The sequence below is a fragment of the Aethalodelphis obliquidens genome, unplaced genomic scaffold (genome assembly GCF_003676395.1).
Source record: "Aethalodelphis obliquidens isolate GAN/ISIS:26980383/991018 unplaced genomic scaffold, ASM367639v1 scaffold27, whole genome shotgun sequence".
Taxonomy (NCBI): Eukaryota; Metazoa; Chordata; class Mammalia; order Artiodactyla; family Delphinidae; genus Aethalodelphis; species Aethalodelphis obliquidens.
Window position 1 is genome coordinate 24,428,943 of NW_020837971.1, and position 19,301 is coordinate 24,448,243.

The following is a 19,301-nucleotide window of genomic DNA, read 5'->3' on the forward strand; positions in this document are numbered from 1 at the left end:
TGTGTGTGTGTGTGTGTGTGTGTGTGTGTGTGTGTGTGTGTGTGTGTTAGCATATGGTATTTGTCTTTCTCTTTCTGACTTACTTCACTCTGTATGACAAACTCTAGGTCTATCCACCTCATTACAAATAGCTTAATTTCATTTCATTTTATGGCTGAGTAATATTCCATTGTATATATGTGCCACATCTTCTTTATCCATTCATCCAATGATGGACACTTAGGTTGTTTCCATGTCCTGGCTATTGTAAATAGAGCTGCAATGAACATTTTGGTACATGACTCTTTTTGAATTATGGATTTCTCAGGGTATATGCCCAGTAGTGGGATTGCTGGGTCATATGGTAGTTCTATTTGTAGTTTTTTAAGGAACCACCATACTGTTCTCCATAGTGGCTGTACCAATTCACATTCCCACCAGCAGTGCAAGAGTGTTCCCTTTTCTCCACACCCTCTCCAGCATTTATTGTTTCTAGATTTTTTGATGATGGCCATTCTGACAAGCTTCTAATAAGTGTGTCAAAATACAGCAAATTAACATTAAAAAAAGACTGCAACAAACACAATGGGTAATATTTGATATTCTTATTATAAAGAACTCATATATATTAGCATAAAATAAACAAAAATTCAAGAGAGGAAAAGGGGTAAATAACATATAGAGACTTTCCCCCCAAAAAATGTTCATAGGTAATAAACATATCAATAAATTACAAACTTAAGCAGCAAATAAGCAATCTTAAAACTATTTTCTAGCCAGGCAGGCATTTGTCATGTATGCCAGCGTGTGTTGCAGAGAAAAATGTTTTTCCCCCATCTCCAGTGTGAATAAGAACAAGAATTATCAGATCCAAAAAATACCCCAAAGCTAGATATTCTCTCAATTAAAGATGTCATTTCATATACTACTGTTGGGAATGAAATATGGACATACTTTTCTGAAAACCAATTTGGCAATAATTCCTTACCTAGGAAATTACCTTAGGAAACACAGAAAATATAAATGCATATAACAACTTACTTAGAATATGAAAAAATCTAGAAACAGCTTGCACAGTAGAATAATATAATGCTCATATAAATGAGGGTGCATCTGTGTGTGTGTTAGCCATTAAAATGAGGGTTTCTAGAGTCAATTAATTGTATGTGGAAAAGGTAATGATATAGGAATGGTAAAATGACAATGCATTATAGGAAAATTGCACATATATGTTAAAAAACTGGGAAAACAACATGGGAAAGGAAATAGTCAATCAGGTCGAGGAAGCACAGAGAATCCCACACGGGATAAATCCAAGGAGAAACATGCCAAGACACATACTAATCAAACTAACAAAAATTAAACACAAAGAAAAAATATTAAAAGCAGCAAGGGAAAAGCAACAAATAACATACAAGGGAATCTCAATAAGATAAACAGCTGAGGTTTCAGCAGAAGCTCTATAGGCCAGAAGGGAGTGGAAAGATATATTTAAAGTGATGAAAGGGAAAAACCTACAACAAAGATTATCTACCGAACAAGGATCTCATTCAGATTTGATGGAGAAATCAAAAGTCTTACAGATAAGCAAAAGTTAAGAGAATTCAGCACCACCATACCAGCTTTACAACAAATGCTGAAGGAAATTGTCTAGGCATTAAACACAAGAGAAGGAAAAGACTTACAAAAACAAACCCAAAACAATTAAGAAAATGGTAATAGGAACATACATATTAATAATTACCTTAAATAGAAAAGGATTAAAGGCCTCAACCAAAAGACACACACTGGCTGAATGGGTACAAAAACAAGACCCATATATATGCTGTCTACAAGAGACCCACTTCACACCTAGGGCCACATACAGACTGAAAGTGAGGGGATGAAAAAAGATACTCCATGCAAATGGAAATCAAAAGAAAGCTGGAGTAGCAATACTCCTATCAGACAAAATAGCCTTTAAAATAAAGAATGTTACAAGAGACAAGGAAGGACACTACATAATGATCAAGGGATCAATCCAAGAAGAAGATATAACAATTGTAAATATTTATGCACCCAACATAAGGGCACCTCAATACATAAGGCAAATGCTAACAGCCATAAAAGGGGAAATCGACAGTAACACAATGATAGTGGAGGACTTTAACACCTCACCTACACAAATGGACATATCATCCAAACAGAAAATAAATAAGGAAACACAAGCTTTAAATGACACATTAGACCAGATGGCCTTAATTGATATTTATAGAACATACCATCCATACCAAAAGAATACACTTTCTTCTCAAGTGCATACAGAACATTTTCCAGGATAGATCACATCTTGGGTCACAAATCAAGTCTTGGTAGTTTAAGAAAATTGAAATTGTATCAAGCATCTTTTCTGACCACAATGCCATGAGACTAGATATCAATATCAGGAAAAAAAAAAAAACCTGCAAAAAATACAAACTCATGGAGGCGAAAAATTACTCTACTAAATAACTAAGAGATCACTGAAGAAATCAAAGAGGAAATCAAAAAATATCTAGAAACAAATGGCAATGAAAACATGAAGATCCAAAACCTATGGGATGCAGCAAAAGCTGTTCTAAGAGGGAAGTTTATAGCAATACAAGCCTACCTCAAGAAACAAGAAACATCTCAAATAAACAACTTAACCTTACACCTAAAGCAATTGGAGAAAGAAGAACAAAAACACCCCAAAGTTAGCAGAAGGAAAATCATCATAAAGATCAGATCAGAAAGAAATGAAAAAGAAATGAAGGAAATGATACAAAGATCAATAAAACTAAAAGTAGGTTCTTTGAGAAGATAAACAAAATTGATAACCCACTAGCCAGACTCATCAAGAAAAAAAGGGAGAAGACTCAACTCATCCGAATTAGAAATTAAAAAGGAGAAGTAACACTGACAACACAGAAATACAAAGGATCATTAGTGACTAAAAGCATCTATATGCCAGTAAAATGGACAACCTGGGAGAAATGGACAAATTCTTAGAAAGGTACAACCTTCCATAACTGAACCAGGAAGAAATAGAAAATAGGAATAGACCAATCACAAGCACTGAAATTGAAACTGTGATTAAAAATCTTCCAACAAGCAAAGACCCAGGGCCAGATGGCTTCTTAAGTGAATTTTATCAAACATTTAGAGAAGAGCTAACACCTGTTCTTCTCAAACTCTTCAAAAATATAGCAGAGGGAGGAACACTACCAAACTCATTCTACGAGGTCACCATCACCCTGATGCCAAAACCAGACAAAGATGTCACAAAAATAGAAAACTACAGGCCAATATCACTGATGAACATAGATGAAAAAATCCTCAACAAAATGCTAGCAAACAGAATCCAACAGCACATTAAAAGTATCATACACCACGATCAAGAGAGGTTTATCCCAGGAATGCAAGGATTCTTCATTATACAATCAATGTGATACACCATATTAACAGACTGGAGGATAAAAACCATATGGTAATCTCAACAGATGCAGAAAAAGCTTTTGACAAAATTCAATACCTATTTATGACAAAAACTCTCCAGAAAGTGGGCAAAGAGAGGACCTACCTCAACATAATAAAACATATGACAAACCTACAGCCAACATCATTCTCAGTGATGAAAAACTGTAAGGTTTTCTTCTGGGATCAGGAAAAAGACAAGGGTGCCCACTCTCACCACTATTATCCAACATAGTATTAGAAGTTTTAGCCACGCAATCATAGAAGAAAGAGAGATAAAAGGAATCCAAATTGGAAAAGGAGAAGTAAAACTGTCACTGTTTGAATATGACATGATACTATACATAGAAAGTCCTAAAGATGTCACCAGAAAACTACTAGAGGTAACCAATGAATTTGGTAAAGTAGCAGGATACAAAATTAAAGCACAGTGTATAGGAATCTCTTGCAGTCCTATACACTAACAATGAAAAATCAGAAAGAGAAATTAAGGAAAAACTCCCATTTCCTACTGCAACAGAAAGAATGAAATACCTAGGAATAAACCTACCTAAGAGGCAAAAGACCTGTGTGAAAAAAACTATGACACTGATGAAAGAAATTAAAGGTGATACAAACAGTTGGAGAGATATACCATGTTCTTGGATTGGCAGAATCAACATTCTGAAAGTGACTATACTACCCAAAGCAATCTACAGATTCAATGTAATCCCTATCAAATTACCAATGGCATTTTTCACAGCATAGAACAAAAATATTTACAATTTGTTTGGAAATACAAAATATCTCAAATAGCCAAAGCAATCTTGAGAAAGAAAAATGGAGCTGGAGGAATCAGGCTACCAGACTTCAGACTATACTACAAAGCTACAGTAATCAAGACAGTATGGTACTGGCACAAAAACAGAAATATAGATCAATGGAAAAGGACAAAAAGACCAGAGATAAACCCATGCACATACTGTCACCTTATCTTTGATAAAGGAGGCAAGAATATACAGTGGTGAAAAGATAGCCTCTTCAATAAGCTGTACTGGGAAAAATGCTACCTGTAAAGGAATGAAATTAGAACACTTCCTAACACCATACACAAAAATAAACTCAAAATGGATTAAAGACCTAACTGTAAGGCCAGACACTATAAAACTCTAAGATGAAAACATAGGCAGAACACTCTGTGACATAAATCACAGCAAGATTCTTTTTGACCCAGCTCCTAGAGTAATGGAAATAAAATAAAAAATAAACAAATGGGACCTAATGAAACTTAAAATCTTTTGCACAGCAAAAGAAACCATACACAAGACGGAAAGACAACCCTCAGAATGGGATAAAATATTTGCAAATGAAGCAACTGACAAAGGATTAATCTCCAACATATACAAGTGGCTCATGCAGCTCAATATCAAAAAACCAAACAACCCAATCCAAAAATGGGCAGAAGACCTAAACAGACACTTCTCCAAAGAACATATACAGATTGCCAACAAACATATGCAAAGATGCTCAACATCACTAATCATTAGAGAAATGCAAATCAAAACCACAATGAGGTATCACTTCACACCGGTCAGAATAGCCATCATCAAAAATCTACAAACAATAAATGCCAGAGAGGGTGTGGAGAAAAGGGAACCTTTTCTGCACTACTGGTGGGAATGTAAATTGATACCACCACTGTGGAGAACAGTATGGAGCTTCCTTAAGAAACTAAAAATAGAACTACCATATGACCCAGCTATCCCCCTCCTGGGCATATACCTTGAGAAAACCATAATTCAAAAAGATACACATACCACAATGTTCATTGCAGCACTATTTACAATAGCCAGGACATAGAAATAATATAAATGTCCATTGACAGATGAATGGATAAAGATGTGGCACGTATATACAATGGTATATTACTCAGCCATAAACATGAACGAAATTGAATTATTTGTAATGAGGTGGATGGACTTAGAGTCTGTCATACAGAGTGAAGTAGGTCAGAAAGAGAAAACAAATACCACAAATACTGTATGCTAACCCATATATATGGAATCTAAAAAAAAAAAAAAAAACGGTACTGATGAACCTAGTGGCAGGGCAGGAATAAAGACACCGACGTAGAGAATGGACTTGAGGACACAGGGGGCCTGTGGGGGAAGGGTCAGCTGGGACGAAGTGAGAGAGAGGCATGGACATATTTACACTACCAAATGTAAAATGGATAGCTAGTGGGAAGCAGCCACATAGCACAGGGAGGTCAGCTTGATGTTTTGTGACGACCTAGAGGGGTGGGATGGGGAGTGTTGGAGGGAGGCTCAAGAGGGAGGGGATATGGGGATATATGTATACATATACCTGATTCACTCTGTTGTACAGCAGAAAATAGCACAACATTGTAAAGCAATTATACTCCAATAAAGATATAAAAAATTAAAAAATAAAAATATGCAATAAAAATACTGGGAAGAAAAACAAAAAAAGTATGACTATAAATATATGAAAAATTGAAATTAATAGTGGAATTTCTTTCCTTCTTTTACCGTGCTGTACTATACAAATTCTACAGAAAGTATGGTAGTTTTCCTATTGGAGAATGGACATACAACAGTCTGCTTATTGGGTCAGTGTATGTTCAGATCAAGATCATACTGGTCCGACTTCCGTGCAGCCAGAGGTGGACATGCAACCCATCAGGTCAATGCGAAGGACAATTTCCAGGTCATACTGAAGTAAGGCAAGTCACTTGCCCTGGGTTTTGGATCTTTCCACTTTCCATGAGCTGGGATGGGGACACAGCTAAGGAGTCAACTCAACCATGAAGCTGATGAGTAAGCATCACGGTGGAAAGAACCTGAGTCCTTGGACGACCTTGGGCTCCGACACAGCTCAACAGCGTGAACTGTGAATGCAGGAGAGAAAAGCGTGTCTGGTTTCAGCCACTGTCATTTGGGGTCTTTGTTATGAAGTCTTAGGGCTATAAACATCCCTAATGTGCTTTCTATATTTTTCTGTGCACACGTATGTTTCTCTATGTTTCTTCAATTAATTTCAATTTAAAATAAACTTACCATTTTTATTAATGCATAGTAGGTCTCTAATTAAAGTGGGAGAATATGTAGTCACTTCTATATTACCTCGCTAAACACGGATCCCAAATCACAACCGATATTAATTAAGGCCGCAGAGCAATGACTCAGAATTTCCAATTGAATAAGTATCAGCTATCAAACCGCTATGCTCCAAACACGTGGGATTCTACTGAGTCTCAGCCTAGAGGCAGAGACTGGAGATTCTGATGGTCTTCAGCATCAAAGTAAATAAACAAAGTCAAGGTGCTACAACAAAGAAAGGAATCTGATCATTTACTCAAAAATAAACACGATGTTTCCTTTTGGCAGTTAGGCTGACCAGGACAGAAGTAGGGCAGGTGATGCAGAGGCTTAAGGGTTTATAATGGAGTTTCGCAGATCAGCGTTTGACGGATGAGGAGGAAGCAGTCCTGGTCCCTCTTGGTCGGGCTGATTTTAATTCCTCATATAGAGTAAATTGGGACCCAGCACTCCTGCCCTTGGTGCCCTGCCCCCTGCTCCCCCCGTGGCCCCCCAGGATAAGGCATGGGGGAGGGAACTGCAGTTCAGAGACTCCTCAGCTGACGGCACTGCTTTGGGATCAGGGAATCGATCCAAGGCTGCCCTGCTCCTCATTTTCACTGAGTCATTTAGATCTTTGTGTTGTACAAATACAGACAGATTTTTGGAAATAAAGATACATCATTAACGTGAAACCAAATGAGCAGGGAGACATAAAAAAGAAATTACAGTGATATGAGAACTGTCTGCAATAATTATACGTTATATGAAAATTACCAGGAATTTTTAACATGACACCTGCATACCCAATCTCAGAACCGACACACCAGCACAGGGACTTCAGTGCTGGCAGAATGACTACAGAAATACAGAGTTTCCTGAAATGGCACAGCAAGAGGGACACTGGAAGCAAGAACCATGTATACATTATGATAAAGTAGAGAATTTGCCAAATTTAATTCATTTCGATGTAAAATTTTCTTTTCAGAAGAGAAACAGAACAAAGACAAAAAAAAAGAAAACAAGGTCAGGACTTCTGGCTACAGTCAAGGGTAGACATGGACAGAAGACAACTATGAAACTGGACAAAATGAACAAAAACAATATGTTTCAGAATTCTGGAAACTGATCAAAGGCATATGATAACATGAGACAGTTACAGCCGACAAACTGCTGAACCAGGTAAGAAGGGGGTGGTCTGCAGCATTCTGGCTTACAACACGCAGCCCTAACAGGTGGGCTAGGCTGCAAAGCTCAGTAGCCCCACTGCCCCTGTTGAAGGGTGCACACACTGTGGACCACCGGGCCATGCCCACACCCAACAACACGCTCAGCATCCCGGCTCTTGCAGAGTCCAGCAAAAGGAAGGGCCAACAGCTCAGGGTCTGGCCTGTGGCCATGTCATGCACGGAGCCCGTGAGGCTGCGTGTACAGCATGAGAGGCCGGAGAGGCCCAAGCCAGCCACAGACTCCGCGTGAGCCCAGAGGCCCTCCGCCTGCCACCCATGTGCACCCTGCAGAGACCAGAGGAAGCAGGAAAGAGAAAACTGAACCAACGGAGAAAACAGCCTGAATTTGGAATGCCCTGCCCCACCCTCATGCAGATCGTGGCAGAGACGGAAGAGAACCCTTGTTGGCCTGAGGTGGTGAAGCACAGGCTCTGCCCGGCAACTGGCCTGTATACAAACAGCGTGACTCTGAAAAACCCAGGCTTTAAAAAATGAAAACAAAACTGAAAAAACCAACTAGGCAGAGGCACCAGGACCTACCCACTGCAGGGGAAAGAGTTGTCATAGATCCCTCCCAAAGAAACGCAAACGAGCCCCAGGTAGGACAACAGAGATCGACATCCAGACACATCAAAGTTGAGATGTTGAGAGTCACTGAGAAATCTTGAGAGAGTCAGACATATGTGACGGATGATGTCGGAACCATTAGTGGTTGGCTTCTTATAAGAAGCAACGCAGGTGAAAAGACAGAAGGCGACATGTTCATTAGGAAAATGTCAATTAAAACCACACGTCACCAGGATGGCTACAGTCAGGAAGATAGTGCTGACAGGGGTGTGGAAACACTAAAAACTTCATTACTGTTTCCAGGGATAATAAATGATAAAGACACTTTGGAGAACAGCTCTGCAACCTCTTCAAGTGCTAAACACAACCTACCATACAACCCAGCAAGAGACTCCAAAGAGAAATAGAAACGTGTGTCCAAAGACATGTATGAGACGGTTCACAGCACATTGTACTGAACAGCCAATCTGGGAATGATCCAAAGGGCCACGACGGGTGAGTGGACGACAAATGCTGTCCCGCTGCCCAGTGGACTCAAGCCCACTGCTCGGTGCCACGTGGGGACGCTCAGACACATGACAAGTGACAGTCACATACAGACAACTCTAGGCCACGTGATTCCATGCAGATGAAGTATGCAGGAAAGGCACATTTATAGAGACAAAGAGTCTCTATAATGGCGGATGGGGGTTAACAGGCACTAGACACTCCGAGGTGATGGGAATGTCCTGAACTGGGTGGTGGTGACCCAGGCACAGGTCCGCAGTCTGACTAAAACCTCACAGAAAGGTGCACTTAAAGTGGGGAAATTACATGGTATGTCAATTATACCTCAAAGAAACTTTAAAAAAAATGGTTAGTGGTTAGTCTGACAGTAAAAAATTCAGGAATGTCTGGCAACGGGCAAACCATCAGTGAATGAGTGTAAGTTAAAAAAAAAAGGAAGCAGTGGTGTGAATGGCATGGTTCCTTCTCAGTGGGTCGACTTTGCCTGGACCTGAAGGGTAGCCACCGGCACTCACCACGGGACCTGGTTCTGAGATTTCCTGCAATGGGATCATGCTCGTGGATTGACAGCACCAGTGTTATTTTCACGTAAACTGACACTGCTGGAGCCATGGGCAAAGCCTCCGAGACCCCCTCAGGGACCTCCCATTTCGAGTGATGGGCTGGCTTTGCATTTCACGTCTAGCGACGAGGAGCAGGCCGCGACGCCAGCTCAGACTTATCGGAACATCTGGGGGTCCCTCCTCCCCCACAGGCCTTGCTAGGAACCCTCAGCCTGCAAGGTCCCGGCTGGTCTCCACCTGGCCGTTGGCCACAGCTGTGGCTGCAAGAGCAATCTTGCAGAATGAGGGCCAGACACAGAGCCGGCCAGCTTGCCAGCTGCTATAGAGAGGAGGGTCCCCAGGTTGGTGTTTATCTCCTGTGCAACAGGCCCCCCTCCGTGCCTGCAGCATCCCTGGGTGACTCGGGCTTAGGGAAGCAGGTGACTTTGCTGACACCAAATGCTGTTCTCGCTGTGAATAATCGGCCTTTTGTCTCTGACCCACGAGTTACCTGTCTCCTGGGAGCATCCAAGAACCCCGAGCGCCAAATCTGCACGCTTGCAAGTGAGGAAGAATCCCAGACCCTCAGTTCTTGACACAGCTCCTCGCACATGTGACTTACAAGTAGGAAGAAAGCACGTGTAAACGCTAAAGCCTGATCTCCGCTGTAGCACATATATACACACTGTATACAAAATAGATAACTACAGAGCACAGGGAACGCTACTCAGCACTCTGTAATGGCCTATATGGGAAAACAATCTAAAAAACAGTGGATATATCTATATGTATAACTGATTCACTGTGCTGTACGTGGACGCTAACACGACATTGTAAATCAACTATACTCCAATAAAAATTAATTAAAAATAAAATAAAATAAAGAATGTTTATGAGCCAACTCACAGCACTCACTCTCCATCAGGGGGCTTAAGAAACCTAAGAATTGCGTTGCTGTGTGGCCTGGAACAGTGCAGTGTACGGCTAAAAGCAACCCAACGGTTTTGAAATCTCACTGCAAGACTAATTCTGTGGGGATGAGACCCAATTCAGAAATGTATTGGGTTTTCAATTCAGGTTAGTCTAGTACTGATATAAAGGGGCAGAAATGTGGTCGCAGGAGGGCCCGAGGAAGGCGCCCAGCTGTCCAGCAGCTACGGACACACAGGGTGTAGTAGATGAGGGACCGCTGGCTTCAGAGTCCAGCTCAGCCACCCCGCCGGTGGAGCGGCCTTTGCTGTGTCCCTCAGTGTCTCTCTGGTCAGTGTCCTGACCTATGTCAGGGAGTGAGCAGTGACATCTCCGTGGCAGGGTGGTATGGGGACAGCGGGTCGTGTGGGGAGCACTGCGTCTGGCCTGGGTGCCCCCCAGCTTTGAGGGGCCGTGCTCACCTGTGGGAGCTCAGGACCACGGCACAGCCCTCCTGTGCCTCATTCGTCACCGCCTCCCACAGGTGCCACTTCGAGCAGGGATCCATCTCCGAGCTGGGTTCGTCCTGAAGGACAGAAAACACAGGGTGAGGGGCGCAGGGAGAACCCTGCTGCCCTCCAGGCCTGCGAGGGCAGCAGGCCCAGCCCGGAGGGAATGCCTGCCTCAGCTCCAGGCCACGCTCCACACCCAGCAGAGGCCGGGGCCCCTCATGTCAGTCGGGCCCCCCTAGGGATCTGGGGAGTTAGGCCGGCCTGGATGCACCCCAACCTCTATAAAATTCCAGAAGGATCTACCTGAGAAAGATGTAGGAGAGCAGAAGAAGGCTTTGTTGATTTCACATTGTCAAGTAAATTGACATTTCTTGAAACTCGAAGCTTTCTCCTTCAATAAACACTGAAGCACTACTTATCCGAACCACTTTTGAGAGAGATGTTTCTAGGCTGCATGATGCGTTTCTGTGCTTTTGTAGTCAGGAAGTACCGAACACATTTTTCTTAAGAGCTGAGCGTCATCAACTGCCCCAAAGAAAGAAGCAGAAGGAAAGTGGACACAAAATGGCACTGAGCAGGAAAGCAGACACCAGCAAACATGGGTCTTTTCTGCAAATCGCGTGATACGGTGTACAGTTGGTCATAAACCAAGTGGACGGAAGGTGTGACCAGGCGTTGTTCCCTGAGAGAGTTGGGTGCATCGTTCCCACACGGGTGTCGTCGGGGAGATGCTTGTCCGGTCTCAGGGGAGGACGCTATGGGCCCTTCAATGCATGTCCGCCACCAGATGCTCTGAACACTCACTGTCACCACCGTCACTAAAGCTCAATGAGGAGGATTTCATGGGCTGCCTTCAAGGACTCTGATGGACAGACACTGTCATCAGGACCATTTCACACGAGGAGAAAATGTCCACACAACGTGTGAGTCCCCACCCTGGCCGCCACGCCCAGGCCTGGGTGAACAAGGGTGCCGAGAGCAGGGCTGCAGGACGGGAGAAGCTGACTGGCTGCGGTGAGCCGGGGACCCGCTCCAGGACGGAGGCCCCATCCCGACCCAGGAGACATGGGGGTGAGGCTGAGCGGGCAGTTCTGCTGAAGGTAAGGAATGGTCCTGTCGGGAACTCTTCAGTGCAAGCCGGCATTCTTTTGTAAGGAAAACGCGTTTGCAAACTGCAAAATCATGCAAGTGTTAGGTTTTCATTACCCCATTTCAGAAGATGCAATTACACAGTAGTCCTTGATTTCGGACCTTGCGAAAAAGCAAGCTTGGTGCAAGTGAGAGGAAACTTCAGCTCAGATTGCGGAAGACAGTCCACGAACGATGGCGTCATTTTTCCATCACAGGTCTTCTGAATCCCCTTTAACTCCCCGCCCTGAAATGCTGTTTCCACCTAATGAACAAGAGCAGGAAAAGAAAGAATGCGTCTTGTTTCGCATACTTTCCCATGTTCCTCATACCTCTACAAGCGCAAAGCCCTGGGCAGCTCTCTAATGATTAGAATCCAGTCTATGGCTCACAAATGATGACTTCGATTTATTATCTGAATGATACCACTTTTAGCTGTTTTGAAATGCAAAACAACTGGCTCTATTTCTTGACACTTGACCACCTCCAATTCATGTTTCCATCCAGCCAAACTGGATTAATTTCTGTTCCCACGTGGATTATAGACAACCTTGTCCCAAGGCCACTGCCCGTGCTCTGCTCTCCCGCCAGACGCCCTCCCCTCCCCCCTCAGATCCATTCTGCACCCTGACCCCCACCCTCAGGATTCCCCATGGACAGAGTCCCCTACAGCTCCGACCATCATATCTGCAGGTAGGAAAAGACTTAAAGCAACAGACCAGAGGAAAAGTGTGCATCAGTTTTCAGATTACAGGTGAATTCTGGTATTCTTTTAAAATATTGTCTTTAACGTTAAAATTGTATCAAATCTTCAATTGGATAAATAAAAGGGAGTCAAAGAGTCTGTTTTGGTTCTGTAAAATTCCAATGGTATTTTAGATTCTGTTCAGAAAATGTTGATTTAGGGCCAAACGTTTATTAGTTCAGAAGCCCAATGTTGCCAATTTTGAACGTCCTCCCCGGAGGAACTCTGATAGGTCAAGGCGTCTTATTTGCAGACACAGGCATGTCCCTGATACATCAGCTACTCGCCAGTAAGAGAAGGTCGGGTTTCCCCAGCAGGGCCAGGGCTGTGGACAGCTTCCTCTTGGTCCCCCCACTGGTTTGTCCACGTGGGCTTCCAAGTAGAGGAGCCTCACGAGGTCCCCGGCCACCTGAAGGAGAGGGGCTCTCTTTGAAGGCACCCCCATTCGCCGAGGGACCCGCCACCCCGTGACACGTGGCTCTGGGCCTGGAACCCTGCTCCCTCTGGCCCCTCCCCTGCCCACCTTCCCACACTCAGCCCAGCTCCTGAAACATCCCCTCCAGGACACAGGGATGCTGAGAATAAACAGACGGGGCTCTCCTGGATGAAGCTGGGTTTTCTGTACCTGTGAGTCACGGAAGCGACAGCCAGAACACTGAGCTCAGGGCTGGTGCTCAGGGAGCACCCCGGGACAGAAATGTGGTGGCCGGGGTGGGCCAGACACACCTCCACACTGAGGCGAGCAGACACAGGTGAGGCAAACAACGACAGAGGAGAATCTGAGTGGGGATGAAACCCCGAGCGAGGGGGCTTCAGGTGGCAGAGGAGCAAGGGGGAGCCTTCAATATCTCCCAGGAAAGAAAGAGCCCTCTCAGGACACTGCACACCCAGTTCAGTTTACAAAGAAGAGTCAAGGTCCTGCTTACTTGCAACCACTGGGCACCCTCGTAGCAAAACCAGAGGATGGTGACTGCCCATCACCAAACAGAGCCCCTCGGCCCCAGGGACGCCCCGGCCCCCGTACATCGGGCACGGTCACCACTCCTCTTCCTCCTTGGCTGAGCAGCTCACCACTTCTTCATACGTCCTTGGAGTCCCAGATCCTTTCATTCTCTCTCCTTAGAAGAAAAAAGCATGCCCCCCAGCCCCACCTTAGCTGCTCTGCACTCAGTTCTGTCTGCTTCCGGGCTGGGCTGGCTCCTCTGGGAGCTGAGATGAAGAAACGTCCTTGTTTCCATCTATGCATGATTTTAAAATGCTGTCAACTGTTTTATTTAACTCTTGTGACCCTAGAAGTATTAACAAAGATTCGGTTTTCTCAATATCATCATGTAACCAAATCAGTCAAGATTGTATCTTAATTCAAATATAGGAGAAGTGGGAAAAACTCCACAGGACTCTGGCGGTGGGCTAACGAGTATGTATTCTAAACAATCCAATACAGCAGAACTTTAAACCAATGTACACACTTTTTTTGGATAAATGCATAAAAGTTGGGATAGTAATAATAATAGTGATAATTACAACGATGAAATACTAAGGACTTCTAAAAAGATTACGATAATATTTATGCCACCCAATGAAGAACTCCCAACATAAACTGCTCTATCACTTTATTTGTGCAGCCTCAAAATGACCCTGAAAGAATTAAGAGTCTCAAGGACTGGCCTAGCTGTCAAAAAGTATAAGTCAAGGAAGTGCAGATTTCAAGGCCCCAGAGATTCCTGAAGATGGTCTTAAGTCCCCTGATATCTGCTAAAGAACATCATCTTGGGGTCAGTAGTTTGTTCTTCTCGGAAATAGCATCGGTCTCCCAGATTGGTTTATAGGTACTATCCTTACCACGGCTCCATTCAGTTCAATAATTTCAATTAACATCAAGTAAATAAAATGGATTGAAATAAATAAAAAGTTGTTCAAACAAAACAAGTGATTCAAGACAAGCAAATAAAAAAATGTATGAAAGGCACTGCTGTGAGAGCAATGAAGAGAGGTGACGGCTGGCATTGAGAGAATCAGAGAGGTGTAGACTGTGGTCACGTTTCCCTTGGACAGGGTCTTCCAGAGAATAAGACCAGCCCACAGGTGGACATTCACATGGAAGAGGAAGGAAGGCAGCCAGAGAGGCTTCCTGGAAGAGGAGGCTCTCTTCACTGAAAAAGGATGAACCCAGGAAGGTCAGAGCCAGCTGGGAGGCTTACCTTCTGGAAGGCAGTGCCACCTTCCAGGTCAGAGCCAGTTGGGGGGCTCACCTTTCTGGAAGGCAGTGCCACCTTCCATGTCAGGGTCAGCTGGAGGCTCACCTTTCCGGAAGGCAGTGTCACCTTCCAGGTCAGAGTCAGCTGTGGGGCAGCAAGAGTGACACACTGGGAAAATGACATTTTAGGTTAATTTTAGATCCATAGAAATTGTACCAGAAAAGAGTGGAAATATGTGTAAGTATTAGAAAGAAATGTTATTTCACTGCCATCCTCCTAATTCAAAGGCTAGTAATACATAAATAAAAACTGATAAACAGAAAAATGGAACAATCATAAAAGTACAGCCTGTTGCTATAGAAAATGCACTTCAGAATAAGCGAACTTTGGAATAAACCCGCCAAACTATTATTGATTATTTTTATGAAACCAGGAAACATGTGTCATGTTTTTCCAATTTCACAAAAGGCTAAGTGTTACAGCCTGCAAATTCTGGACTGGTTAACCACGCGAAGGAATCCAGAATATACAGGAACAGATATTGGTTTGATCTGCTTTCTGAATGTCATGTTTTCAGAAAAATATCTGAAAATGGTCTAATAAGAAGTGTTTTGTTGCAGTCTTTCCTGCACTCAGGATTCTTGTCAAAATAATGGCAAACGTAATGCCTTAGCAAGTGTGGTTGCAAAATACTATCTAAACGCCAAACTGGCGATAGTTAATGGGCTCTCTCTTGCTATTAGGCGCTTTTTTGCCGTAAATTCTAGAAATTGTACTGCACTTAAGGCAAGAGTTTGGGATTATTCATTTCTATAGCCCCAATCTCTAATCATCTTTGTGATGATTAGACATGATGGGACGTTTATAAATATCACTGGAGTCAAAATAAATTGCCCAGATATTCCCACGTTCATCCACTTGATCCCAAAGCCAAAATTTTTCCACTAGCACACGTGTTGGCCACACTGAAATTCTCCATGAGATTAAAGATCAAAATGAAGTGTTAAGTAGGCATTTAAGGATTTAAGGCAGACACGCCTTTCTTCTGACTCTGACTCTTTCCTCCTGGTCCCCATCTCTCCTGTAATAATTTCTAGCTCCTTCTAACAAAACCGTGAATAGAAGAAAACTTTGGGAGAAAAGTAATATCTGTAGAGAAGATAAGTAGTGAGATGCAGCAGGAGTTTCCCTGATAGGTATTTGTAGGTATTGACAGAGGCGAGATGGCTAAGGGCTGGACCTCGACTCTTCCAGGGAAAACAAAACTACAGAAATTCCAGCCCTCATCCCACTGGCAATGGGATGCTTTTGGTATGACTCTCACCCTGAAATTATCTTACATGCTTCTCTAGCAACCCAGACCATGTTGTTATAATCATTTTGTTATAACTTGATATAAGGTTTGTTTAATCAGGTTAATTGAATTCAGGCTCATATGTGGACACCATCCAACACTATGTAGTGTGGACAGTGGGGAAAAAAATTAGAATGATTCCACCAACCTGCCAAGCCTAAGTTCAAGCTGAATGAAGACAGCGTCCTTTTCTCACCTAAACTGAACTTCTGGAGGGTTGGGGAAGTGAGTGAATGATATGAAGGAGAGACCCGTCAGCTGGGGCCAGATGTGAGTGAGGACCCTGGGTGAGCTCTGAGCAGGGACGCTTGGAGGAGGGCCATCCCGAAGGACCTTCCCCACAGCGAGAGGGGCTTTTTCTCCAGAATCACAGAGGAGACAACGGTGGGTGCTGTGTGGCATTGGGGACAGGTGGCACCTGGGGAAGAGGACTCAGGTGACAGCACACAGGCTGGGAAAGCGTCCTGCCAGATCTGGGAGTCCTGAAACTCAGGGCCAGTCAAAGGAGCCCACACATAATCTCATGCGGTTTCCACTTCTTCAGCCACCGAAGGGGTGCAGAAAACCGGATGGAGCCATTCAGCACACTGGAAGCATCTCCTCACCCAACCAGCCACCTGAGTATGCCGAGGACACCACACGGGAGCCAGGTCATGTGCCCTCAAAACAAACTCCCGCATTCCAGCCAGGGACTTGGGCAGTTTCCTATCCCACCACTTCTGAAATGCGGCCTAAGCATCTTACCCACCTCCTATGGCTGCTGTAAGACAGAACAGTGCCTGGCCCAGCATAAACAAACTACTGTTTTCTGTTATTTTATAATAATCCCTCTCGTCACCCAGTGATAAGCCCGGTGGAACAGATATGCCTGTTCTATATTTAAAATATTTCCAAAATCTACAGGAGAGGGAAATTTGCCATCAAGGGAGCTAACTCCTCTGGAAACACATGTGCTGATGTCCTAGAAGCCTCTGGGCAAGCAATAATCCTGTCTGCAAAATCAGTTGCGGTTTCCTGAAAGAAGTGAAGCCAGTTCCTACCTGGCGACCGTTAAGCCGTTAGACAGCTGAGGATCACGTGCAATTGCCCTGGAGGACAGCAAGCAACAAGCCTTACTGTATTAGCAAGAACACTTTCACAGGGCATGCTTCCCCCGGGACAGAGGAGGAGCAGCTTAGAGCGTCTGCCAAGCATCCACCTCTTTAGTCAGAAACCAGCCGGGAGAGCTGACGGAGACAAACACCCATTAAAGACAGAGCCAGCGAGTAGCCCCAGGTGTCAAGAGCTGCTTAACTGCAGTGAGCAGGGTCCTGTGGGTGGACACCTGTCTTGGCTCTATTGAGGTGGGAGGTGGTGAATGGACCAGGTCCCCTCCGGGGACGTGGAGAGATCTCATTCTGGTTTCACTTAGAGTCACAGAGCAAAAATAAGAAAGGAAGGCTGAGGCACTGCAGAGCAGCACACAGAATGTATTTTCACGGGCTGGTGAAGGACACGGCTGTGGCTTTGTCTCCTAGGAACCCCACGATGCTCATGTCCTGCATAAGCTCACTGAAAATGCATCCCATACGCCCCTTACTTCTGCTCCAAGTTCAGAATCCAGACATGCAAGCAGCACCGTACACTCCCCGCAGTGAGGTAGAGAAGGTAAAACCTCTCCCGCGCACCTGCCAGTCCGAGGCCGCCCAACTGGACCGAGCTGTCAGTCAAGGCTGTCAGCCCCGCCTCGCCGGCTGCGGCTGGAGCCAGACAGAAGGGCAGCTGCCTCCGGTTCTTTCGGTGGTATCTGCCCTCCCCAGCTCCCACAGACGGGGGCTGGCTTTGCGGCTACCCCAGGCCTCCGTCCTCCTGAGGCCGCCACCCCGCATCCCGCCAAAGGAGGCCAGGCACGCGCGCTGGCAGCCCACCCGCCAGGAAGTCATCCTTTCCAACCACCCACCAAGTCCACATGCGCTATGAGCCCTTCTCCGCCGCGCCTGGGCATCCTACTCTATGATGTTTGCTCCTGAATACAAATTAAGAGCCCAGTAAGTGTAAAAGATGCTTCGAGGGGAAACTGTGTAGGAAACAAAATTGCAGACGACGGTATGCTTTCCCTCCTACCCACCACTTCCTCTCTGCGCAGGGACCTATTCTAAATATACAACATACATATGACATAGACGTATTTGACTGTGTTTCCTTCAGCATCATCATACTGTTTCAGGGACATTTATTTGATACCGCAGTTCCGTATCGCAGGATGAGAGCGCTCTGTTGGGACTGGGGGTGTCGCCAAGCATTCTTCTGCGGGTCCCTCTTTCTAGACACCCTCAGAGGCTCTTACTTTGGGGATGCACTGCTTTGGAATCCCACGCAGGCTGCAGTAATAACAAAGGTGTTCCCAGCCGGGCAGGAGCTCATCCAGGGCGTCCTGCTGTGGACAGTAGCCAACGTGGATGCCGACTGTGCCAGCAAGAGCCAGATCCACATCCTCTCTGCCAAGAGAAGCAGCGGCACTGTCCAGAAAATTCGACTTTCCAGACAAACATCACCCATTTCTTAAATCTGGCTTATCAATCAGAAGTTCATTGCAGTTTGTCTAACGCAATTAAATGGGCTCAAGGAATGAGTAGCAGCCCCTGTGTCAGTAGAACAGACTCAGCTCTGAGGCCACGATTGCTCTGGATGTTAAAGAACACGCGTAAGACACTGAGCTTCGTAGCCGTCATCTGGCAACAATGGCTACAGCTCAATACATGGCCATCATGGCTATTATTCCGCAACCAAACACCTCATAAATCATCCAGTATCAGATTTTTTAGAAATTATTTTTATGATAACAATAATATATATCTGTCATTGAACATACAGAAAAATAGGAACCTAAAAAGAAAAATTCATGGTCCCAGCCCTCAGTAACATCTACCATTGACGTTTTAGTGTTAATCCTTTAAGTGCAGTTATGCTCCACGAGTGCAGAGTGAGGATTATACAAAACTGTATGTACTCAAAGGAAAAGAAGTCTTGTTCTATTTCTAATTTTAATATTAATATATACTCATCATGGAAATTTGTAAACTACTCAAATGTGATCA

General features: G+C 44.4%; 1 protein-coding gene across 1 annotated transcript in view; it reads right to left on the reverse strand.

Annotated features, from left to right (window-relative positions):
- Positions 1-19,301, reverse strand: part of ABCA13 (ATP binding cassette subfamily A member 13) — a 296,583-nt gene that overhangs the window by 25,328 nt on the left and 251,954 nt on the right. Inside the window, 4 exon segments of the mRNA XM_027124171.1 lie at positions 10,770-10,873; positions 12,960-13,027; positions 13,030-13,081; positions 18,551-18,701. Coding sequence (XP_026979972.1) covers positions 10,770-10,873; positions 12,960-13,027; positions 13,030-13,081; positions 18,551-18,701 — 375 coding nt within the window.